The sequence below is a fragment of the Uloborus diversus genome, chromosome 1 (assembly GCF_026930045.1).
Source record: "Uloborus diversus isolate 005 chromosome 1, Udiv.v.3.1, whole genome shotgun sequence".
Classification (NCBI taxonomy): Eukaryota; Metazoa; Arthropoda; class Arachnida; order Araneae; family Uloboridae; genus Uloborus; species Uloborus diversus.
The window spans coordinates 144783196-144810795 of record NC_072731.1 but is presented as its reverse complement, the minus strand read 5'-3'; the positions used below and the strand labels follow the sequence as shown (position 1 = coordinate 144810795).

The 27600-nt window shown below is 31.6% G+C and overlaps 1 protein-coding gene across 1 annotated transcript in view; it reads left to right on the top strand.

Moving 5' to 3' along the window:
• LOC129232698 (plasma membrane calcium-transporting ATPase 2-like) overlaps positions 1-27600 on the top strand; it is a 351543-nt gene that overhangs the window by 253330 nt on the left and 70613 nt on the right. Inside the window, 7 exon segments of the mRNA XM_054866826.1 lie at positions 6999-7167; positions 16737-16937; positions 18178-18414; positions 20657-20704; positions 20707-20781; positions 21581-21674; positions 21676-21716. Coding sequence (XP_054722801.1) covers positions 7008-7167; positions 16737-16937; positions 18178-18414; positions 20657-20704; positions 20707-20781; positions 21581-21674; positions 21676-21716 — 856 coding nt within the window. The 5' untranslated portion in view covers positions 6999-7007.

Sequence of the window (27600 nt, the reverse complement as noted above, 5' to 3'; positions counted from 1 at the left end):
GACTTTTTTTTTTTTTTTTTTGGTTTAAGCCTGAGTGTTGAACTTGCGTCACTTGACATAACAATCTTGGTACAAGCCGTGGTCTTTATACGTCACAAATGATACACTTTGGCGCATCTTTCTATCGGCTTTCATTTTTTAGGTAGCCCGTGCAACGCCGGGCACGCAGCTAGTATATATATATATTATGTATGAAAACGCATAACTTTTTATAGAATTGTCCGATTTTGATAATTCTTTTTTTATTCAAAAGGGTATACCCCGAAGCTGGTCCCATTCAAATTTGGAAAACAAATTCCTACCCTACGGGTGGGAAAAAGGGGGTGATTTCACAGACTTTCATTCACAGACTTTTAATTTTTTTTTTTTTTATATGACCACGCATAACTTTTTACAGAATAGTCCGATTTTAGTTATTCTTTTTTTATTGGAAAGGGTATGCTTTGAAGTTGGCCCCATGTAAATTTTGAAAAAAAAAAAAAAATCCTACCCTAAGGGTGGAAAAAGGAGGGTGATTTGTTGTTCACTCACATTTTTTGATGCTGAGTTGGGTATTACAAAAGAAAAAAAGAACTAATTTTAATTTTGACATTTTGAATTCAAACTGTTTTTCGCAATCACTAGTGTGTGTGTGTATGTAGGCGTGTGTGTTTGTGTGTAGGGGGATATGTGTACGTGTGTAGGCATGTGTGTTTGTGTCTGTGTGCAGGCATGAGTGTGGGTAGTTGTGTGTATGAGTGTTTGTGTGGGGGGGGGGATGTGTATGTGTGTGTTGGCATATGTGTTTGTGTCTGTTGCAGGCATGAGTGTGTGTAGGTGTATGTGTTTGTGTGTAGGTGCATGTATGTGTGTGTAGGTGCATGTAGGTGTATGTATGTATATATGTGTGTGTGTAGGTGCGTGTATGTATGCGTGTAAGTGTAGGATGTGGACGCAACGTGGAGACGGTTTTCGCTAGAGGAGCAGCATCGTGAGGAGCCGGTCGACGGTGATGCTGCAGAGGGTGCTGGCAGGAAGATAAATGATAGGACGCCAAAAACAGTCAAGTGAGAACAATAAGCAATCGTGATTGCTCGAAAAAAAAAAAACTCATGATGAATGAGCTTCAGACCTGTCTCTCGTGTGTACTAGCGTGGGCAGGTAAACGGCAGTATCCACAGAAATGAGTTTTCGAGATCATTGAAGAAATGTGTTTAGATTCAACACTATAACAATAGGAAAAGGTTGGATTTAGACGTTTTTTTCTGTGGAAACCAAATAAGCAAGTTTGTACAACAAAGATAACGTACAGTAGATGACAAAATGCAAAAAAATGAAAAATGAAAAAATTGCAGTTACTGCCCTTTATCTGCCCCAGGGTTCATACGCTCCGGGAAAACCTGGAATTGTCAGGGAAAATGACATAGTCAAAAATGTCAGGGAAAAGTCAAGGAATTTTCAAATGTGCCCCCAAAAATTTTTTTTTCCCAGGGAATTTTGTTCTATGGAACCTAATCTTCACTGTTATCGATGTTTCTTTCAAAATATTGTAAAAATTTTCAGGCAAGATTATACTGGCAAAATAAAAAAAAAGTTCGAACCCAAAAACACTTCCGCAGCCGCCATTTTTGACTCTCAATTGTTCCCAAGAAAAAAATTCCTCGGGTGAGCATTGATTATGCACAAATTCACAGGGAAGAAGACAATTTCGCTGCTTCGGAAGTAAAACCTGAAGATAAGAAGGTTAATCGGGAAAAATCGTTTTTTAAATTTTAACATCGGAAAGTCATTTCAGCTACGTGTGAAACGTAGTCGATCCTAAAATGCCTAAGTTTGAAAAACAAATCAGAATTGGATGTTTTCTTTAATTGCAAACTGATGAAAATAACACAATGGTCTACATTTTTTTTTAATATTATTATTATTATTTTAAATAATTCTCTTGAGAAATGAAAAATTTTGTTCTAAAAAATTAATCTTATCCTCATTGCCTTGGACGCAAATGTGATAAAAACTTTTCAACTGAATTGTAGTTTTATGAAGATTCATTATTTTTTAATTGTCTTCATGCGACAAATTCAAAAAATTATTTCTTATATTTGGGCGTAGCCGCCATATTTGGTCATTCCCAAGATGGAAGTACACAAGACTTTATAAGGGCCTAAATTCCCGAAAACGGCATTGGATGTTAATTGCAATGCAAACTATTGAAAACAACACAAAATGTGTCTTTTTTTTTTCTGGATAATTCGTAATTATTTTCTGGAAAAATGCAAAATTTAATCTTCAGAGCATTTTTTTGTTCTAATTGATTTAGACGCTTAGGTGCTAAATACTGACTATTTTGTTTAAATTGTAGTTTCTTTAAGGATTATTAATTATTTATAACTACTTTTATGCTACAAATTCAAAAATCTATTATCTTAAACTTTTCACTTAGTCACCATATTTTGTCTTTTGCACGAGGGAAGTAGACATAAACTTCCAAAAACAGAATTGGATGTTTATATCAATGTAAACTATTGAAAGTAACATTATTAAAGGTGCAAAAAGTTATGAATTTTTGAAAATTATCTAATACTTTCTGGAAAAGAAAAATTGGAATTTTAATGTAAGCATCCTTTAATATGCGAAAGGAAAAAAAAAGATTATTGTCATTGCCTATGATCAGCGGTATGTTGATTTTTGTTATTATGCATTATATGGTATGCCAATCAATGCAACAAGTCAAATACAAATACAAAAGTGACGACCAGCAACAGGCTCTGGGCCCAGCTAGACTGGTCCTAGTCAATTTACAATCCCCAGTGAAGATCAATGGCCCTCTTAAAATTATCTACTCCCTTGCTCATTACCACCTCTTCCGGTAAGCTGTTCCAAGGTTCCACTACCCTGCTAAAATAATAATTTTTCCTAATATCCATGTTAGCCTGAGATTTAAATAGCTTAAAACAATGACCCCTTGTCCTGTTTTCAGTGCTAAACTTCAGCACCGTTACATCTTTCATTTTAATAAATTTAAACAACTGAATCATGTCCCCTTGGTCCCTTCTTTGCTCAAGACTGTACATTTTTAGCCTTTTAAGCCTGGAATCGTAGTCTAAATCAGAAAGTCCATTTTTTGCCTTGTAGCTCGTCTTTGAACCCTTTCCAATACATTAATATCTTTCTTAAGATAAGGAGACCAAAACTGAACAGCATACTCCAAATGAGATCTTACAAAACTTCTATATAAGGGCAGAAGAACTTCTTTAGATTTGTTTGAAATAGATCTATTGATAAACCCAAGCATCTTATTGGCTTTGTTACTAGCAATGCTGTACTGTTGGCTAAACTTTAAATCCTGACTTATTAAGACCCCCAGATCAGTAACTTTTTCTGCCTGACTAATAACTGCACCTTGCAAATAATAACTTGTACACTTATTTCCATGCCCTAAATGTTGCACTTGACATTTCCCAACATTAACAGCCACACCCCCATTTATCAGCCACTCCGTAATATGATCTAGATCCTCTTGCAGCTGATTTGCTTGTTCTTCATTTTCTATAGTCCCCATAACTTTGACATCATCAGCAAAACAATTAATGTTCCCAAAAATATTTTTATGAATAAAAAAAAAAAATTCTGGGAACATATTTTTGGGTTAATCATATTTATACTGAAATGTCGCATAACATAAAAAACTAATATTTTTTGTGTTACATACTAATAACAAAATAAAAAGAAATATTGTGAACCAAAAGTGGATGCTAAAAGATTGCTGCTCGACTTCAGCAAAACGCTATAATGTTATGCATGACAAGCGACAAAGAAATGCTAAAATAAGTTGAAAGTATTAACAACCAAAACAGTAGATAAAATCATACTTAAACATAATTCAATGACAAACATAAATTTTAATGGACCCAGGTTCTTCAATCGAATTCGCATACAACATTTTTAATGATATATTTGTGTATAAATATAAATGTTTCGTTCGAACTTTGACTGGTTTTCATGAAAAATGTAAATGAAAAATGGTTACACATCATTTTTCCTATCATTATTGCGCCAACTTCAAAAATTATGTTAAAAAAGTACAGTTGGTTCTCTGTTTAACGACGCTCTATTTAACGACTTTCTCTATTTAACGACGGCTTTTCACGGCCCCAGATGGTCCACAGTAGTGTTAAAAGCATTCTATTTAAGGAGGTTTTCTACTTAACGACAATTTTTCTTGGTCCCTTGAAAGTCGTTAAACAGAAAGCCAACTGTAGTATAGACATTGTTCAAAGAATGAAATTATTTTTTTACTTTTCAGAGCAATTTCCAGCTGCAGTTTTTGAAGTTGGTTCTATTTTTTTATTTTAAAATTCTTACAGGGGATGAAAGTCAAGGAGAGAAATATTTTGAAGATCCTTCTTTTCAGACTGACTAGGAAGAAAAAAAAGGGGGGGGGGTTGAAAGAAAGAAAGGGGAACTTAATCTGCTTAGCAATAAGCTGTATCTGTTTAAAAATTTTTAATTTAAAAGATTTCTTTTTGAAAGAATTAAGCTTTTTGTCCCCAACATTATTTGCTTTTCTTTTTCTTAAAATAACTTCGCTTTACAAAGACACGTTCTTTTTTTGAGTAAAAAGCATGGATCCCCTGATCCCTTCTGAACACCATTGCGTGGTGCCATCTAATGCAGGGTTCCCAAACTTTAACGATTCGCTGCACCCTTTACAGAATTAGAATTTTTTCACGGCATCCTAGGATAAACATATTGTTACCATGGACACTTTGCTGCACCCCTCACCTCTTCCTGTGGCACCCAATTCGGAAAGCTCTGATCTAACGTATTATAATTATTATTATCACTATTATATTTATTTAATCTTTTTTCTTTTTTTTTGTAACTAAATGATTGGAAATTATTTGTGAGTAATTAAAACCAAAAAAACTACATTTATTTTTTAAAGAAAATTCCAGATTTTAGAGGGGGCCCGAGCCCCCTTAGCCCCTTCCTTATGTACGCCCTTGGTTTGCAGGATTTTCTGTTTCCTTTTGCAGTAATGAGCGACTCTTTTTTTTTGCATTTACGTACATTTTCTACATGGTACTATTCTCTTTTTTAGTGTTACTAGTTTAATCGGTTGCCTCTAGCATCGTTTTGCAAGTTTGAATATATGTCAGTGTTCTAGATTTCCTTTTGCTCACGTATGCACTAATGTTGTTTTACCTACTGTGCAACCTATTTGTGCTTACCTGTTGTGCAACATCAAATGTCCGTGAAATTCGCTCATCCGTGGTTACCGTGGCACCCTATTCCGCGGGTAACCAGGAGTATATTGTACATGCATGATATTCTAACTACCATTTTCATCTACTTTTGCAACTACCTTTCTCTGGATTATGAAAAGGAAGGTTACTTACGTTTTTAATTTACACCTCCAATAATAAAAGTCCTGCGCAAGTTTGACCAGGAAGCTAAACTCACAACGGAGATGCTACAGTCTCTGGCTAATGACGGCTAAACAGGTAAAACCTAGACAGGTCCACTTGCGTAGGATATGATCTGTTTAATGAGACATCTGTCTTCTCTGAGCAACATTGAACTGCTTTACCTCTTTGACTACTTTCTCAAACCCCTGCAAGGCGGCATGATCAGACTCTAGAACAACAAATTTCATGTTTTCATATGAAAGTATGAAAGATATTTTGATTCGCATTTTCATCTTCAAAAATTTCATATTTTTCTGTTTGTTTATAAGTAGACAACGAAATATTTTCGATGAATCACCTGTGAGAGTCGACATTTTCCGATTTCTATATTTTACAGTAACTAATATATACATATAATATTTATTTATATATGTTTTTATTTACTGTACTGCTGCTTTAGATAAATAGTGGCAAGGAGTTTCTTGAGGCTAGTTGTTCCTCGGAACAACTTGCCCCACAAAGAAGGAACAACTAGCCCCACAAGCACAAGTCCTTGAAAAATTAAATTTTAGGTTATAAAACGAAACGTAAATCGTTTCAGCGCAATATTTTAGAATCCACTATAGATATTTGCATAAAAACACCAAAGAACTAAACTCTATCATTTAAATTTCGTGAAAAGTACCAAAAAGTTCAAAAACGAAAATATTTTGAAAAGTAGATCAGTGATGCACGTGCTCAGTTTTTAATATACCGGATGCCACTGGACTGGCTAATATGACTGCTATCGGTGCTGAAACATTCCATTTTACCAGGTATTTACAAAATACATTTATCTTTTTTCTTCATTTAGCTATTTCAAAGGGAACAACTTACCCACGGAACTTTTAGCCCCGCCCTCCCCTACTCTTTTATTTGGGATTTTCAATTTACTGAAGCAAATAAAAGAGACCACTTAAAACTGACTGTCAGAAACCTCTGAAACTTATCTCAGGTCTTAAAAGTGTTTAACCTTACTAATATGACTTTTGCATATGGTGTTTTTAATTATAAACAATGAAAAATATTCAATACATGTCATACAAGTCAGAAAATGCAAAGACAAACCAACAATACATAATTTTGTTAACTATCTTCATGATTTTATTAACGAAACAATCCACTGTATATTTTGTTTTTCAACTTTAAACTTTGGTTGATTTTTGTGCATTTCAGTAGTACGATTTTGATCATCTCTAACTTGATTAAAACTCAAAACTCCACCAATTTTGTTGCATAAGTTTGTACCATTTTCAATCTAGTTTTTGGGAATATTTTGGGTTTTGGAAGGTTGAAATTGCTATTTAGCACTTTCTGAGCACAAGTCAATATCCGAAATCAAACTCAATTTTGCTATTTTTAAGTTTTTTTTAGCTATTTTAATTTATTTACATTTTAAATCTAATTATAAATTTTACTCTACAATACAATTCCGCTTAAAATGCAAAAAAAAAAAAACTATATCTCGAAAAATAAATCTTTTATAGTGAAAACTGTAATTTTCTACAATATGTATTTTTAAAAATGATTTAAATATTCTCTGCATTAACTTTCTTCAATTACTTTCCATAGGTATCCGTTATGGATACAGTAGATGGGCGACCTGCCCAGTATGGGGTGGAGCTCAAAGAACTTAGTGAGCTCATGGAATGCCGTGGTCGGGAGGCCATCTTGAGGATACGAGATGAATATTCGGGGGTGCAAGAGCTTTGCAAGAAGCTCTACACTTCTCCAACAGATGGTAAGTTGCAGCGTAAATTTTTTTTAAGTGGATGGAAATTTTTGCAGCACATTGAAACTTTATTTTCTCTTGGAGTGTAATAATATATATTATTAATTTTCAGTACAAATTTTTTTGTGTGATGGAGGCAGTCATATGGATGATGTATAGCTTTACAACAAAAAAAATTCAAAAAGCTTTGTTAAATGATTCATAAAAAATACTTTTTGCTTGAATAGCTTAGCATTCCTAAGTTTTTCTTTCTTTTTCATTTTGTGAAATCTGTATTTATATTTTATTCTCCCCCCCCCCCTACACACGCACGCACACTATGGTGCACACACACTTTCAGATCGATAATTTTATCTTTTAGCCAGAAAATAAAATCTCCTGTTTTCAACATTTTCTGAAATGTTTGTTTTTACCCTTTTTTTATTTCCAACTTCAAGATTCTAATTTTAATGACATCAGTGCAAGATAAAAGTAATTCATATTTCAGAGCTGTGTGTCATACAAGGCGATCAATTTTTGTTAAACTGCAGAAATGCCCTTTTTAAAAAAATATTTTAAGTGACCAATATCAGTTTAAAAATACTACAGCATTTTTTTATCAAAAGTTATGAAGTACATGTAATCTATACTATTAAAATGTATGTGTCTGTGTAGCTGCCTGAGATCGAGACTCATACCAAAAGATTCAGAATCAGAATATTAAAATAAAGCCATCTAAATAGGCTGTGGGACGAAGGCTTAAAATAGGCTTAGAAACATGGTTTCGTTTGCCAACTTCGGGGTCTACAAAAAAGAGATTTTTCTGAGTCCTGACTATCTACAGATGAAAAAATAGCAATGTTCCCAAAAAAATACTGTCTCGTAAATTTTTTACAGAGCATTAGGAATACACGAAAAGGAGTTGAAATGAGAAGCAAGGGGTGGGCAAATTTTAAAAACATCAAAAATATTAATCATGTACATTAAAAATATTATTCATGTACGTTAAAAACATTATGCATGTGCATAAATTTTTTTTTTTTTTTTTCAAGAAGCTAATATTTTATTCTGAAGTATCATCATCAGAATCACTGAATTAATCTATATAGTTTTCATGCACAGAGTTATTTTCTTCTTGAGAATTTACACAGCTACTGTCTCTAGAGAGAGCGTTTACATAACTACTGTCACTAGAGCAAAATTATGTGCATGAACAATTTTACATCTTGCATGTACATTGGGTAATTGTTTGTCTATGGGTGGGCCAAAATCAGCCGTAAATATTTTTTTTTTTTTTGAAATCCTTTTTTGGATAGGGCGAAAAATTTGCGTAGTGAGCTAGTTAGCTTTCACAAAAAATTTCTTGGATTTAAAAAAATATCTAGCCGTCCCTATTAGACACTGAAAAATCAAAAAAAGAAAAAAGGAGAAAAATGATTTTTTGTCAAAAAAAAGTTTCAAAATAAATTCCAAATATTTTGCTGGAATGCAACAAAAATGTTATATAATGAGCCAGTTCAAACTTATAAAATGTTTTATTGATTTTAATGAGGATTTAACCACACCTTTCTAACATCAAAAATTGGAGAAAAATGAAAAAATATTGGATTTCTTTATAAACCAATATGAAAATTATTTTTCAAAATTTGTTCTTAGACTGATTAATTAAGTAGCACTATTTATCATAGTATTTATTATCACTCAATAGAGTCATACAATTTCTAGAATTACATACAGAGAGAATAAAATTTTGAGGAAAAAATCTCAAAATTTGATTTATATTCCCTCATGCATAATGAATTTTATTTTTTCGAATATTATTGTCTCTTGTTATCAAATATCCTTGCTATCAAGTTCTTTCTCAGCTTGAAGCTTAACACGAATATATCCATCTTGTGCAGTTTCACCACAAACTTTTATTGCAGCTTCAATTATTAGTTTTACACAACGTTACACAGCATGCATGTTTCAAGGAAATTTCTTGTAAAAGGTGGCTCTGTTACAACACATCAACGGTTTTTAAATTGAGTTGAGGACACTAAAAAAATCGTACACCATCCGAGACCTTCCTATTCTTATTTCTAGAGTTGAGAATGCCCCTGATTGTTAATTCCCGAATGTATTTTCTAGAGTCAAACATCATTGTCAACAGTAGCTGTTCGGGATGAGCGAAATATGCATTATTTCAGAAAACTTTGAAAATTATATGCTTAACATTGTCTGGAAACTGCCTTGCAAGAGAATTTTTTCCCCAAAAATGTTGGGCACCATTCTGGCAGTTTGGTTTTATTTTTATTTCTAACAACATTGGAACCTAAACTAGCATTACATACTTTACAAGCAGTGTAAAATTTTCTGATAGACTTGGAGTGCCTACATGCAAGCGTAACAAATGATTTACAGTTGTCAGCCATCATGCATGACTGAGTTTGCCTGGGCTGTCACCACACTGTCAGCCACGCTAAAAGATCAACTACATCTTTTATGGCAAGACAGATTCAATACAAATATCAGTACTTAGATTTTTTATGTCTTCCATATCCAAAGCCAGAAGACTGCAGTCAATTTTATCAAATTTGACCTCTGGATATTTTTCACAATCCCTTTGTGCAACCATCCATTTCCAGAATAAGATGCCTCAGTGGCAACTCCTTAGTATGCAGAAGACATATGTTCCTCTGTAAAGGTCTTTTAACACATGTCTCAAGTAAAAAAATTACTCCACCTTTCCATTTCGTATTTAAATTTGTTCCATCGCAGCCAATAACTGATAAGTAGAGCTGAGCAAGCTCATGCTATACTTTTTTGGAAAGCCTGTAATACCTTGCAAAAGTTATTTTGAACTTTCACTAGTTGTTAGTGATATATAACCGATGTACTTGCTACTAGGAAACTTTCCTTTTCCCCAAGACTTACCACTGGACAGTGGACAGAAGACAGAGGCGTAGCTAGACTCGACTTTTGGGGGGGGGGGGTCCTTTATATATATATATATATATATATATATATATATATATATATATATATATATATATATATATATATATATATATATATATATATATATATATATATATATATATATATATATATATGTGTGTGTGTGTGTGTGTAAACCTTTTTTAGTTTAAAAAAATAAGAGGGAGGTAAATCTTACATACAGTGGCTCCCAAAAGTCTTCGTACACCTACGACTTTCAACGAAATAGGCCCCAATCCATTGGTTAGAATTAATATTTCGGAATAGGTATTTAATTATAAAATCTATGATCAATTTTTAACAAAACTACATGAAAAGTTTTTAAAAAATGTTAAAACTTAATTTTTTAGAAATCAAAAACCAAAAAGTGCCGGAAATTTTATTTCACAAAAGTCTTCGTACACTTTTATAAAATGTCTATATATTATTGAATAATCTAACTTTTGATTAAGTTATTAATTAGTAGAATATCATACAGTATTCATAACACCTTTTAAACGTCTGGGAATAGATTTCATTCTTTTTCTTTCTTTTTTTTGCGTAATTTCTGAGTTAAGTGTTCAACCACACTTCGAGTCTCACTGTTTCTAACTCTATTTTTGTCTTAAAGCCCTATTTTCGTGATCTAGCCTCCAGATATCTCTAAATACGTTACATTAAGTTAAAATCTGGAGATTGAGAGAGTATTTTTTTAACTTAAGGACAATTTTCGAGGCACTAGACGCGAACGTTGAAAACCGTGTGCTTCTTATCGTTATCTTGATAAAAAACGAAGTTGTTTCCAATAACCAAATTTTTGGCTAAGAGTTCAAAATTGGTTTTTAAAATATTTAAAGGAACAGCATGATTCATTATTTCATCAAAAAATTACAAACTACCAAGTCCTGATGCTGATATGCACCCTCAAGCTAGAACACCTCCACCGTCCTGATAAACTGATCCAAATAAGTTCTTAAGATTAAGTTCCTAATTTTTTTCTTCTACTTACAATTATACAACAATTTAACCAACAATGTTAAATTAATGTTTATCCGTAAGTAAGACATGATTCTAAAATGATTTTAGCTTATTTATCATTGATTTTGCGACGAAAAGCTTAAGCTTTCTGTTTTACGCACGATCAAGAAAATTTCTGCGGGAAGAGGTCCCATTTATTCCAGCTAATCAGAGAACTTGGCGAACAATTTTAGGTGAAAATTAAATGTAAAATGTTTCATTTAACTCTGCAGAAACTTTTACAACATTCAAATGTGTATTTTTCATAATTTTTTTAACTTTAAATCTCCGACCACGTTTTGTCAACTTTGCCGGTTGACCTTTTCTTACCTTGTTTTCGGTCCGATTCCTTTCTTTAAAGCATTACTATACAACCAAATAAATTAACTAATTTAGAGACATTTCAAACCAATTTACCACTACTGTGGGAAAAAAATTCAAACTTTGAATGGTGTTTGCCGTTTTTTTTTACGAATACCAGCCTTTTTACAGTAATAAGCACAATATTGAGGAATAAATAAACAAAAAATTAAAGCCAAATGACTTATAAGGGTCAACACAATGCAAAAATATTAATAAAACGACATATGATAATTTTAATCATGAATTTATTCGAAAATATTTGAGTGTACGATGACTTTTGTGGCGTGTTATTTCTCTGTCTCTTCGTTTTCTGACCCATTTCGATAAAAATATCCGTCGATATTTTGAAAAACTAATGGGTTGTATTTAGAATGACATAGGAATGATGTGAAAAAAATATTGAACTTCATATTCGAATTCAGTTTTGAGTTAGTTTGGTTTTACTAAAAAATTTCAAAGTGTACGAACACTTTTGGGAGCCACTGTACTTTGGAATGGGGTGCCCCAAGTCCGATGCTTAGCTTGTGTCAAACAAAACAAAACAAAAGAATTTTTTTTTTTTTTTAATGCTATGGAAAATTCAACTTTTTTTCTTTTCCCTCCATTTAATTTAAAGTGAAATTTTCTAGCAACGGGGTCTTGTCAAAACCAGTCTATCCAAATCAGGGGGAAAACAAATGTCTGATGAGCATATTCCGTTCATTTCAGTGTGACTGCTTAATTTAGAGGCTAATACACATCTACAAAAACTGACATCCCTGAAAGCTAATAGATACTTCCATTTCCGCCTGTAAACTGGATGTTTGACTTTCAATCTCATCGGTGGTCAGACTATAAAGACTATTTTTACTAACTTGATTTGCACTAAAAGTATGAAATAAAATAAAAAAAGACTTCTTGAATTATAGCCCGCAAAAAATGAAATTGCTTTTCATATCGTTATATTTATATGTTCCTTTTTATGTATTAACATTTGTGCTAATTCTAAAGCAGTTAATAAAATTTGAATTAAAAACAAATAGGGAAGAAATATAGACGGTAGAAAGTTATTTGCTCCAAGCTGCATACCATCTGTTCTCCTCTCGAGTCTTTATTTTTAATTTTATTAGCTTCTTTAGAATTTACATAAATATCTATTTCAGAGAGCAACAGCAATTTTCGAGTGTTATAAACAGAAGTCTTTTATTTTCTACTTTTTAATGCGAACCAAGCTAACAGAAATAATCTAGATTCATTTCATTTTCAAACATTTTATTCATGTAATGCTATGCAGTTTTCATTTTGAATTAAAATAAAATTATCTTTAGAAGGGTCCAATGGGACTAATGCTGCTTTGCAGACTGTACTTCGTTTTCTTTAGACAACGTTAACTTTCTCTTTTTAGAGCAATCCTTTTTGTCATTTTCATTTTTTTCTTTGGATTTAAAAAAGCTTGTTATCGGTTTTGCTCGCTTCATTATGAAGCAACTTTCACTCAGAATGTACTATTCTAAACAGACTGTACGTTTCCAAAAGAATGCGCAGTTAATACTGGCTGAAAAATCAATGTGATTGCAATAGATACTCTGGTTAGCAAAGGTAGTTTTGACTATGACCAATGACACACATGAGACCAGACCAACAAAAACCTCTATTGTCTCGAATTCCGGTTATGCTATCATTTTCGGATTCGAAGTCCAGTGATCTTTAAAGCAGCAAACAAAAACATTTTCTTCAACTCAGAAACAGAGGAATTGTCTCGAGCTGAGAAGGCAGTGGAAAAAAGGGAGAAATGCGTTCCACGAATAGGCTTTTTAGGGAGATTAACAAAAGGACAGTCGTTTCGCGCACTTTCTTGGAAGAAGAGTAAAGGGGTGAAATTCAGAGGTTTGACATGTAAGATGAACTTTTCAAGTTCATGGTGATACGTCACTCAAGTTAAAAGCCATTTCGCTCTGTTATCTGGATTAGTACTGTTCTTCGGTTGCTCTCTTTCTTAAAATTGTGATTCCTAAGAAAAACGAAATGATAGGAGTGAAAAGAAAGTATAAGATTTTTTCAAGTGATGAAAAAAGGAAAATCGTAGAATATTATCTAAGTTAGATTTGCAGCAATTGCTAACCTCAAGAGGATAAATAATGAATCAAAAAAAAAAAAAAAAAAAAAAAAATCAGCAATAAAAAACCAATAAATGACTTTTTCTTGGAAAAAGATATGCTTAAAGTTTCTTTTACTGTCAAAATGATTCCTGAAACTCGCAATAAAGCACTTAATAATGTAATAAAGGAATAAATACTTAACAAAACTAATACAGAGGAATTTTGATCAAGAGCCTATATTGTTTTTAGTATCAATTTCAAATTTTCACCATCATATTCGAAATTTCTATAAAGTTTCTTAAATCCCCCATATCTCCAAACCTCTTTATCTCTATTTTTTTTCTTTCCTGTGAAATTTGGAAAATATACAGATTCAACTGTATGCAATATTTCCACTGTGCCGCTCATAAAATTAAAGAAATTTAACAATTTGCAGAATCTATGACAAAGAAAGGCTATCTATACATGGATGTAACAAATCAATCTCATTTCTAAAGCTAAGTGTCAAATTTCACTAAAAAAAACTAAAATTGATGAGCGCAGGATTCACTAATAGAGACAGAATTACGACCTGTTGGTTGTTTATTTTACATAGCTTGAATTTTCCTCTTATGCAATTTAGGCTTTTTACCTGGCTGTTTAAACAGCCATACAGTCGAGGAAGAAGTCTCCATTTGCACAAGATTAGGCTGCTAGCTCCTTTGTTTTGACTCTTAGTCTTTAAGTAATTAGCATACTATAATCACCATTTCAGGAAGAAATCATTATTTTTTGGAATATTTTTAGATTAATTTTGATTAAACCTCAAAAATTATTTCTTCTTCATGTTTTTAATATAGTTGTTAAAAGTATATGTTATATCAAATCAACTTCGTTTTTTACATCGTATTATCCGCGGATAAAATGCCACCATGGAATATATGAAGATTTTTTTTTCTTCTTCAGGCCGATTTCAAGACCTGCAGACTACAAGCAGGAAAATATGGTACTTTAAATCTGCTTGTTTTCTTTTGATTTCAAGTTTTATTTATTAATCTTTTCAAAAATTTAATTTAAGGTAAGCTTGACCACAACAAATCAATGTTTGCCGAATCTGCAGCTTTGAACATTGACTCTCTGGTATTGCATATGACTACAAATTATGTATTAGTTGCCTTTTTTTTTTTTTTGTAAAAAATGAGACTTAAAAATCATTGCTTGTATAAAGCAATTAAGCATTGTGAAATTATTTCATCACTTGTTTCCTGACAGCAAAATTTTAAATTAAATTTAAAATTACTTCTGAATTTTTTTAAATTTCTGATTGTACTACATTCCTCTTTATTTTTAATATATTACTAGCAAAAATACCCGGCGTTGCCTGGGTCAGTAATAATTATGAGAAACAATCGTTACTTGCATTTGTTTTCTGTTTTAAGTGAAAGATCTTAAAACACACCTTTATAGCATGATTAAAAATCGAGCTTCTTCCTTACTCATAAAACTAAAAGAACAAAATAGTATTCATTTAGAAACAAAAGCACGATATTTAAGCATATACAAATTTGAAGAATTTCCAAAATATGAAATTAAGCTTCACATGTTTAAAAAGATTTATCTGTCAATTCCTTTTTTTTTACATGGAGTCTAAAACCATCTCAGTATGGCTGTTGAAGTATGAACTGCTTAAAAAATGTAGCCGCCCGTAATCCCCTTATACTTACTTTAGATATTTTAGGACATTTCAATCATTGTGGACTCTTGGTGCGATTTAACCTTAGCGGGAATCATTTTGGGATACCTTTGACAATGCTCCCCCTCCCTACTTTGGAAAACAATATGATATGAATTTTTGTTACAGAGGTATTGTCACCAGATGCTGAGATATTTTTTGTCACCTTAAAATGGCGCTAGACAGTTTCATCCAAAATGTTTCCAAAATTAGTAAAATTTGGCGATGGATTGAAATTGTGCAAAAAGAAACATTTTGGTGTATATGGATTTGCCTAATTTAGTTGGTGGATTATTTTACACATTCAAAAAAGTTTTTTAAAGATGCAGTGATTGGCGATATTTTGTTTACATTGTGAAAGCTGATAAGCATTATTATCTAGGCTTTGGCTTCAAAAATAGCAACAGTTGAAAAAACTGCCAAATGCATCAGCTACTAAAATCTGTGTGAAAAAATTTTGGCGAGATTTCTGCTGGTTGATTGGATAATGAGTAAGTGTCCAATCAGCACAAATAATAAAAAAAAAACACTAATTACGTTTAAGTTCCGTTTAAATGGAAAATGATCACCCAAATCCATTTATTATTAACCAATCTTGTTTAAAAACGTTACTTTAAGATTTGACTTGAGAAAAGCCTCAAAAAGTCACACGAAACGCAAAAATATTGAACAGCACAATAATTCTAGCTATCAACTGGGAGTTGAGATGATTCACTAAATAATGAATTGGGTTGATGAAAGTCTTCGAACACAGAATTAAAAAGCTCAGAATTCATTTTTTATACAACTTAGAACTTTCTAACAGATGCCATCTTCAGCAGAAAAATTAGCGCTTTCAATGGATACATGTTAATATGTGCACGTTTTTTTTCCACCCCCATATTGGGGTATTTATGTGAAATTTGGGACTAAATTTGGAATAAAAAATTAACTATCAATCGGATTTTTTTCAAACTGGTCTATAAACCTTCCCAGTACCAAAATGAACAAACAGTGAAAGTTTCAGCCAAATCTGTCGGGTAGTTTCTGAGATCTTAGGGAACGAATTTACCAACATCCATTTTTATATATATAGATGCTTTTATTATTATTTTACATCAGACAGTATGAAATCATATTAGAATATGTCAGTATTTATCTTTTTAGTGATTATGTAAAAGACTTCAGCTAAAGATCATAACAACTGATCTACCTTCTTTGCTGGTGAAAAAATATGGAAATAAGTTTCAAGAGACATGAAATGAGCAATTCTTGAAATTTTGGGAAAACACTTGCAATTTAGTGCAATATACGAGAGCGCGCTAACCCACTGCGCCACCTTTCAAAAGATATAATTTAATATTAGCTGATTTTTATAACAAATGAACCAGTTGTACATCCTTATGAACAAAACAGAATCCTCTTTTGTAATAAAGTTTTAGAAAGACTTTAACTTTCATATTATTCTTTCATCTCTTTTTCTCTCTTTTCAGGCCTCAGCGGCTCGGCAGCAGACCTCGAACATCGGCAAAACACATTTGGTGCAAATGTCATTCCTCCCAAACCTCCTAAAACATTTTTAGAATTAGTTTGGGAAGCTCTACAGGATATCACTCTCATTATATTAGAAGTTGCAGCATTAGTATCATTGGGTCTAGCATTTTATAAACCACCTGAAGATATAGAAATAGGAGGTTAGAGAACTTTTAAGCCCAATTTCTGAATTAAAATGTTGCACTGAGAATTTCTATCAAAATAGATTCTGAACATGAAAAATGTATTATTTATGAGCAAAAAAACTGATTCTAACATTCTTGATTAAATGTACATCTTAAACTGTATTTCTATAATTTCTAAACCATTGAGGTTATCTTAGGACTTTCATTCTTAATATTTTGGGAAAGTATTTTTTCTTAAACTTGCAATTAAATACTTCGCAATTTCAACCATGTTATGCGTTTCAAATCACTTTTGCATAGCAAGAACATAGCTATAAGTATGCCGATTTCTTTCTTTTTTTTTTTTCAATAAATGTGCAACTTTTGCATAGATTTTGCAATTTATTAATTTAATCTAAAAAGCAAGGTGTACTTGCAGCACCATCCCAACTTCACTCCAGCTTAATTATATGTTTATGCTTCGTTCAAATGCCACTTTTGTTTGAAACAGAAGACTGAACCAATGCATTAGTAAGAAATAATTGGAAAATTCCCAGCATTTTTGTGTTTTTTAATCTTTTGTCAACAATTCTTTGTAATTTTGCCACAAAGTTGTTTTTATCGTAATTGACAGAAAGTCATCCAGGGCTGTCACTGATGACTAAAAAACAAATAAAACTACTATTTTGAAGCAAACATGACTGTGGCAACTATTTTAGCCATGGTGTGGCCAAAAGTGTATTTTCAATTAATTGTTAAAAAAAAATGCCACTATTTTAGTGAAAAAACGATTTAAAATGCATAAAACCTCTCTTCTTTCATATTTTTGTACAAAAAGTGTTTTTTTTTTTTTTTTTTTTTTTTTTTTTTTTTTTTTTATGATCACAATTTTTGAAAGAAAATGAACCTTCTTAAAACTGTTCACCACATTGCAGGTATCTGCTGCTTTGTGAATAATTTACTATTCCAAACATTTACAAACTCATTGAAATAATTTTTCTTCCTTTCACTATATGGATTTTGCAATCAATTTGCAAGTACTATCCATGACTGTTTAAGGTTTTATTTTGCTCTTTCTGAACGTTTGGTACTTTTATAAAATTAATGTTAAGCAAAATTCAATTTAAATTGAATTATTGATATACTTATTTAAATTATTACTTGAATTACTTAAATACTAGCTCTTTTACTAATATAATTTTTGCTATCCAATTGATATGCATATAACATGCTCGTTTGTTCATTGTTTTTTACTATTTATCAACTTTTCTCGTAGGTTCAATAGACGAAGGGGAATCTGAAGCTGGTTGGATTGAAGGTGTTGCTATTTTAGTATCTGTTATTATTGTAGTCCTTGTTACAGCATTTAATGATTATACAAAAGAACGTCAATTTCGAGGCTTGCAGAATCGAATAGAGGATGAACATAAGTTTTCTGTCATTCGTGGTGGGGAAGTCAATCAAATACCTGTAGGGGAGATAGTAGTTGGTGACATCTGTCAAGTAAAATATGGTAAGATGGATAACAGTTTTGATTTCTTAAAAAATAATAGAGCTTTTAAAATAATTATTATTCCACTTCATTTGTGCTTATTTCATTTTTACTTCCTTTTACAAAAAAAAGGAAGTATTGTATTCGCAAAAAAATTTTCACTCAAAAATCGGCCTTAATTTCCATTTTGCTCACCCCCAAATGAGTGTTGAGTTCATTTTCAACCCGACCACACGTAGATATATGCCTAGGAACGTACAGACACCCGAAATATCCATTTTGACGATCCCTGAGTTAATTACAGCGAGTTTTCCTCGTGATGTCTGTATGTATGTGTGTATGTATGTTGCATAACTCAAGAATGGAAATGTCCTAGAAAGTTGAAATTTAGTACTTAGACTCCTAGTGGGGTCTAGTTGAGCACCTCCTTTTTTGGTTGCATTCTGATGCTCCAAAGGGGGTCTTTTGCCCCTTTTTTGGGGGGGGGAAATCATTGTTAATTTCAATGTAAACTCAAGTGGTGTTATAATTTTGTGGACACTTGGCAATATATCGCCAGTCTTTTGGTCGCCAAGTTTTTTCACCAACTTGGCGACAAATTTGGCGTTTTTTTTTTTATTTTTTAATCTGGTTTCAATTTGGCCACTGTTGGTGATATTTAGAGAGTAAACTATTGAATCACATTAAAACTGCCAATAATAAGAAAATGACAAAATTGGAGAAAAAGGAAGTCATATGATGCACACATCAGCTCGTTTTGCAATGCGTTTTGCTGGAAAATGGAACAGCAGTATCAAATAGCGTATGTAATGGGGGCCCAAAATAAAGCTGAACTTTCCCTAACTTCTAATAAGTTTAATCAGGCTCTGACTCCCCCCCCCCCCCCATCTCGGAATAAGACTAAAAACAAACCATAACCCCCTTTTTACTTTTTACAAAAAAAGGAAGTATTGTATTCGCGAAAAAATTTTCACTCAAAAATCGGCCTTAATTTCCATTTTGCTCACCCCCAAATGAATGTTGAGTTTAATTTTTTCAACCCGACCACATGTGGATATATGCCTAGGAACGTACAGACACCTGAAAATATCCATTTTGACGATACCCGAGTTAATTACAGTGAGTTTTCTCGTGACGTCTGTATGAACGTATGTGTGTGCATATGTGTTGTATATATCTCGCATAACTCAAAAACAGTATGTCCTAGAAAGTTGAAATTTGGTATGTAGACTCCTAGTAGGGCCTAGTTGTGCACCTTCCCTTTTGGTTGCATTTGGATGTTCCTAAGGGGGTCTTTTGCCCTTTTTTGAGGGGAAATCATTGTTAATTTCGATGTAAACTGAAGTGGTGTTATAATTTGTCGAACATTTGGCGATATATCACCAGTCTTTTGGTCGCCAAGTTTTTGCGCCAACTTGACGACAAATTTGGCGATTTTTTTTAAAATCTGATTTCAGTTTGGCCACTGTTGGTGATATTTAGAGAGTAAACTATTGAATCACATTAAAATAGCGAATAATGGGGAAATGACATTAAATTGGAGTAAAAGGAAGTCATGTGATGCACTCATCAGCTCGTTGTTATTGATGTGATGAAAGGTTTAAAGGATCACAACTATTTTCAATAGCTCTCAAACCAATGTTGAAGTTAATATTATTGTTCAAAAAACTATTTTTGGATTATGTAAACTTTTATTCGTTTCTATTCAGATTTATTACTTTAGTTAAGAAAATTCAGTACAAAAGCTTACTTTTGAACATAATTTTGCTCATTAGTCCAAAAATTATTTTTTAAATTGCATTTATTTATTCATTTTTATTCATGAGTAGGAAAGCAGACATTTAAGATCAATCAGAATGCTACTAAATAGATATTAGAGACTAACATGTAGTGGAAGATTGCTGCCTTGATATGAATAACTCAATACTGAAATAGATAACTTGCTAGGACGTTCGGTGCACGTTGGGTTAAGGGTGCCAATTTTTCACCCTTGTTAAGTGTGCCATTTCAGCTCCCTATTGGGTGCTACTGGTGCTACAAGCATTTCATCCCTGAGTGCCAAATGCAACCCGTAGTTATAAGTGTACCATTCTTGTTTTCTGTTATGTATTAATTAGAGAGGAAAAAATTACTTTTTAAAAGCTAGCAAATGATCAAGTTTCTGAAGTGAATGATTCAATTGATGTTGTAATTATATCACATTACTATTACTAATATTAAGCATCATGTACTAAAATATAATTTTTTTCTTTTACTTTTTTAGGTGATCTTTTGCCTGCAGATGGTATTTTAATTCAAAGCAATGATTTAAAAGTGATGAAAGTTCTTTAACTGGGGAATCTGATCATGTAAAGAAAGGAGAAAATGTAGATCCTGTTTTGTTATCTGGTATGTGCTTCAAATTACTTCAAAGAACCTGCTATTAATTAATGCATTTTCAAAATATTAACTGTAGTTATAAAAGAAAAATAGATTATTTAAGCATTCCTTCAAATGAAAAATTTAGGTGTCATGTTGGACATCTGTTGACATCATTTTTTGAATGCTGTGCTGAAAAATAAAACTAGTATGTTGTGATCATCGTGAAACTTTCTTATTGCATTTAATGTAAATGTTCATTATTAGTGTATTATTGCAACTACCAAGGTTTGGTATCTGAGTGAAAATTCAAATTGTATATATTTGTGCAAACAAATTGGCACTATTTGTTGTCTTGACGGAATTTCAAATTTATGTATTATCTCAACGAAGTTGCCACGTTTTGGTCTCTTGGCAGCAGTACAAATAAAACAAAGCCACTGAATCATATGAAGTTGAAGAAGAGTCAGACGAAATGGAAAAAAGTATTTGATCATACCAACAATTAATTTGAAACAATTGGCACCAGAAGCAAATGAGCACCTGTTCTAGCTGAGACCATCTCTATACTAATTTTAGCTTGAGTCATATTGCCATTTCTTAAAATATGACTGTCAAGCTTCTGTTTATATTGCATGTCGGTTGAGTAAAAATTCTTAATTTTCTGTAGTTGTATTATGTTATTATATCAGTAAATTTTTCTACTTTTTTTTTGTGTGTAAATTGAAAACCTCACCAAGAAAAATAGAAATTTGCCATAAATACAAGATTATTTCCATATTTTTTTCAATCAAAAAATGTGCTCAATTATTAATTGAATTTATTTTAGGTACACATGTTATGGAGGGCAGTGGGAAAATGCTGGTTACTGCTGTTGGTGTTAATTCTCAGGCTGGTATTATATTCACTTTACTAGGAGCAGCTAAAAAGTGAAGATGAAGAACAAAAGAAGAAAATGAAGAAAGGTTTTTTTTCTTTCTTTTTTTTTTAAATTCACTGTAAGAAAATAGTGCTTTGTTTATGCCAGCTTTTTTATTTCAGTATTACATTACATTTTCATTCTGCTTAAACGCTTTAAAACAGTTATGACAAAATACTAAGTTATGCATAAAAGTAAAAAATATAGCATTTTTAAAGTTCAGGCTTACAATGCAATGGAGGCTGAAACAATTTTCATTGATATCGCTTTAGATTTTTGTCACTTTAAAACCTTTTCTTTTGTTTTTTTTCCCTAGCTCTCTCTTCCTCTCTATTTTACCCCTTATTTTGTTATCAAAATTCTTTTTTGAAAAATTTGCCTTACATGTTATTTTTTGTTTTATTGGAAACTGCTTATGCTTTTTTCTAGTACCATTTTTTGTTTGAAATTCAAATTTAGTTTTCCTTAATTATTTTTTGGTCTGAATTTGATTTTATGATAATTCTAACTTTAAAATTTTTTTTCTCCATTGCACATGAAACTCCATAGAAGCCCAAAAAAGCACGCAAAAAGAAGAGAGATCCTTCAGGTGATTACAAGAATTTTATATCAAACTTTTATTTCCGGCTTCTCTAAATTCTCTCTTTCTCTGAACCTTTTTCTAATATGTTGATTTTATTTAATATAATTACAATTGTCTCTGATCAATTTTACTGTTGCATTTTCCAATTATATTTGATTTAATAAAAAAATAGTTATTATATTTTGTTTTTAGAATTTTCAAATAAATACTTATAATTTGGAATGCAGTAGTGTGTTAAGAAAATTAAATCAGTTCAACATGAAATACTTGAAAATTAATTTTTCTTTCTTATTAAAATTTTCAGAATGCATTCCAAATTCAATTTTTTTAAAAAAAATCTTTAAAGACTTTGACAAGTAGTTATTAATTTCACTTAGTTGTATTTAGTTTCACTTAGTCAATGTCTATGTTTTTTTATTAATTAAAACAAGAAAATTGGAAATTTTGACAAACTAAAAGTTAAGCTGATATTAGAGGCTGGTCTCATAAAACGGAAAGTCTCAAGTACAATGAACCAAGTCAACACTGATACTTGCTAATGTAGTTTTAGAGATTTGCACAGAAATATCCAAATGCGGACAAACAGCAAAGAGGAAATAGTAAAAAAGAAATCCAATACCACTTTGCAAAACCATTCATCTTATTTTTTAAATTTGTTATTTGTTATTTGCTAGGCTTACACTATATCGCTGTTTATCTACAGTTTGACCCCGATTTAACGAATTTTGCGATTTAAACGAGTTTTATCTTTTCCCTTACTAAAATTAAGGCAAAAATATCTATTTACCGAATAATAAACAATGAATTATTACAACAGCTGAAAAAAAAAATTGTTTTGTTAGTTGTAATTGGGAAATATTGGATTGTTTTCCAAATGATATATTCATCCAGTCTGAAGCAGTCAAAGCCTTTTCTTTTGGAAACTAAAAAAAACTCATGCAGCAGGCTGTAAATGATAGTTTTTCTTCTCTCCCTAAAGTCAAAAGATATCTTGAGTCAAAGAAACTGTCAACTATCTATTACTCAGTACTTCAAAATTTAAAATTAACTACTGTATTGTTGTGGAATGCTGAATAAAAAGTGTACACTTTCTAGCTATGGGTATATTGGCTTTCATTCTTCAAAGAAAAAAAAATGGATGAAGTTTTCTTTCCTTGTGCGCACAAAATAGATAAAAAATATTTTAACAGTCATTAAGTACAGTTATTGGAGCTTTTTCTGGGGGGGGGGGATTAGAAGGAAAAATTAAAGTAAGGGATTACATACCAGATTATGAAATGATTTCACTCTAAGTTAAAGAGGGGGATCATAATCTATGGAGGGATTACTTTTAGGATAACTGTATAGTTGAAGGTACTGGGTATCATTGTTGATGAAAAATACTGATTTTCTGAGGAACTTCAATTAGTTGCCGTAAATTCTTTTGAAATTGCTTATTTTAACTATAAAATGAAAAGCACATCACATCTTATTTTAAAACGGTTGCAACCTATTTGCATGCAATACTGCAAATATAAATGCTAATGAGCCCTCTAAACATTGGGCATTATATTCAACTAATTCAAAAGTGGTTTATGTACAGCAATTAGTATTTGTATTTTTTTAATGGGTGGTGTGTTTACGTGGGTTAAAAGGATTTGTGTTTAGCTGGTTTTTGGTTAAAAATTGTTAATTCATTTTCCTTCATTACTGTTTCAATTAGGCTGATTAATAATTAAGCTGTAAAAAGAATAATGTAAGTTATCAATGAATTATTTTTGTACAAGTTATTTTGTTGTTTACCTTACATAGTTTTAGTCATCAGGTGTTTTCCCTCCTTTTAAGCTATGTATATATTTCTCCCTTCACAATCGTTGTGCACCAAGCATAGAAGATACTATCCATGTTTGCATGTTTGTTGGAACATTTATGTGCACTTTTTTAATTTCATTTTCAAATTGCTTATAGCAGTTTCATTTTCACTAACAGCATGGCATAGCGATGCTAAGAACACATTGGAATGTTCACCCTTGACAGTCCCTGTGTCCATTTCAGGTGATAATATTCCTTAGATATTTTTCCCTATTTATATATTTTTATTTCAAAGCAGCGCATATGAAATCGATTTGTTTGCATGCTTGTATTCAGTGTCTCCGGTTTGTTATAAATTATATTTTAAAGTGAAGTTCGGTTCATATATGTTCACATTTTTTTAATGCATGTTGTCATGACACACAAGATAATATTTTAAAGCTGTATTACTTCCTTATGTGTTTATTGCACTTGTCCCTCTCAGTTTAAAATATGTGTTTTAAGTTGATGACTTGACCATAATTATTAAGAATCTACAAATAAAATGGTGACTTTCATGTAAAAAATTAAAAAGGTTATAACAACGTTCAGTCTGTGAATAGCAATAAAAATTGCAGACATGAGTTTTGGCATTACAAGTTTCAATGCAAAAAAACAAAAAGAGCTTATTGGTATGGATGAAAGGACATCCGACTTTTTTTTATGTCTTTTTCTCAATATAAGCTCTTTACTTTTTTTTTTTTTGCATTGAAAAGGGAGTTCTTGTGACCTTGAATTCTTATTACTTACTGTACGGTCAATTTTAACCTATTTGTATTGTTTTTAACCTTTAAAATTCATTTTTTTTAAAAATTAACCTTATTTAGGCATTGAAAAAAGTATTGAATTGTTTTTTGTTTTTTTTTTTTTAATTATTAGAAATTCGAAATTTCTCTCATTTTAAAGCTTGGGATATTTCTATCAAATCTTGTTAAATCAAAAACAAGTTATTTGCATGCCTATTAATAGCTAAGCATTTTTATATTTCTTCATGAATTTTTTCCCCTATTTTTAAACCTTTTTTCTCAAATTTGAATCTCTTCATATTCTTTTGTCAAAAATAAATTTTGTGCTTGTGAACTGTTGCTTGTGCAGGATGTCTATAGGCCACAAAGTATTGAAAAAGTTACAAATGGGTCAATCAAATTTTCCATGCAATTCTTTATTTAAAATTTTTATTTGGTTTGAAGGAGTCCTTCTTTGTACCATGTCTCATCAACGTTGTCTTATAGTATGCAGTAAATGCTAGTATGTTCCACTCCTTAATTTGTTTTTAAAACTATTCCATCTGTTTTGAATGTGATTTCATAAATGAAGGTACTGTTATCTATAATCCTAAATAATGAGTGTTAAGTTTGAATAATATTCTTAGAAATAGAGACTTTACTAAGGATATATACAATGGAACCCTGATTTTACATTGTCTGTTTCATACGTTATCCCACTTCTCACATTACTTTCTGCTGGTCTGTGCAAATTGCTGCACTGATAATGTTAAAACATTCTGGATTTTACATTACCCTTTTCAGAAAACCTATTTAACACGTTTTCTTGCAAATAGATCAAAATCGTTTTTTATCAAAAAGACTCGCAAATTTTTTTTTTAAAGATAAATTCATTTTATAGCTGTCATTCTTTTGTTCGCCTTATTGTCCTTTGTTTAAGAAAGAAGATCTCTGATCGTCTAATCTACTTTCACCACAATTAAGGACCAGAGCTGCAGACTTTATTCTTTTAAAAAACAGTCCAAAAAATCGATGTCTGTATCGTCTCATCACATCAAAAATTCCTTCAATATTAGATTTCATACTCGCTGCCAAGAATAGTAATGAAAAGAGGAAGAAGTAGTGGATCATGTCCACACAGCCGATCAAACATATAAACTCTGAAACAATTTTTATTTGCAAATGCCAGCTGGAAGCAAATTTGCAAAAAAAAATGTTGATATAGATTGTGCTATAAAAGAAATCGTATCTAAAACAAGAAACACATTTAAGATTATGTAGATTATGTTAAGATTTTTATCCCAACCCCAGACTTTAGGTTTTTCTGCTTAGTATGTTTTTTGCCACAAGTTCGACTGAGTATGCAAAATCAAGGTTCCGCTGTTTTTGCTTTTTATCATGATACATGATTATACTTGATTCTGCTGAAATAAATTAAGTTCTTATCAAGTTGTAAGTAATTGTATTTAGGTGTTTTTTTGTAACAATGACCTAAACTACATGTTTGGGCAAAACTGACTCCTTCTCACCTAGCTTGGAATTTTTATACTCTTGACAACCTTACATGTTACTAGTGTAAATGAAACCAGTTTTGTCACATTTGGCCCCCTTTTCTCAGTGGGTATGAAATATTTTTAAAAAAAAAGAAGGGAGGGACCAGATTGAACCAAAAAAGTGTTTAGTTCTGGTCAACATTTATGTCAGTTTTCTTTTTTTCTTTTTTTTAATATAGATTTTTTAAAATTATTTTTGCTAAATTTGGAAAATAGTGATAATAAATGCAGACTATGTATTCAGTTGATTGGATTGATTATTTTAGCTCACAATTATTGACTTCACTGCTCTAAACTTATTTTAAAAGTTGAAACCTGCTATAATATAAGAGATAGAATTTCATCTGTGATTTTAGTCTTCAAATTTCATGTACCGTAAAAGCGGTTGACTATGGTACAGTTTTAGTACATTTCTGTCTGCAATTACTCAACATTCATTCAAAGAAAAAAAAAAAGAAGTTGCATTATTATTATAGTTTAGAACCTGGGCTTTTGATTCTGACCCTGAAATAATTTGAAACTTTACCCTCAGGCAGTCCAAGGCAGTTTTTCTTTGTACTATTCTCACCCTCTCATTGCGGGTGAGAACGGTACAGAACATGTTACAACGTTTTTATATAGGTTTTGGTGGTTTGTACCATACTCTACTTCTTTTATTTTAATGGGAGAGTTGTAGATGTAAGTTATGCCGAAAACTGAACTTTGGAGGGTCAGGTACATCATAAAATCAAGATAAAACAAGGAACTTTATTTTTATTGCAACAAAACGCAATGGTAACACACAAATACCGTGAATGTACTTAAAATTAGACTTTTAAACAAGGAACAAAAATGACTTTTGATGAACGAACAAAATTGACTTAGAAAATGAATAGAATAACCTATCTGTACCTACATAACCAAGAAGCAAACATCAAAAAAATCAAAATTGTTAGGTTGTTAGGTAAAAATACAAAAAAGGAACACTAGGTACACTTATTCCTTCATCCCATCAACAGCAAATCTGTTGGTTCCAATTTCCTTCGGAGTCTTTATTTTCTTCATAATTTTTGAAGATGGATACCAAATCTTATCTTTTCAGGCCACTCCCAAAACTTACCTCACTTCAACATTGTTGAAACTTTAAACTTACTTGCATCTGCACCTGTGATTTTTCCTGGGTACTTTTTCCCCCAATAACCCAACTCGCCCTCCAAAATTTTGACTAATTACTGTACTACTCGCACCCTCCAAATTGTA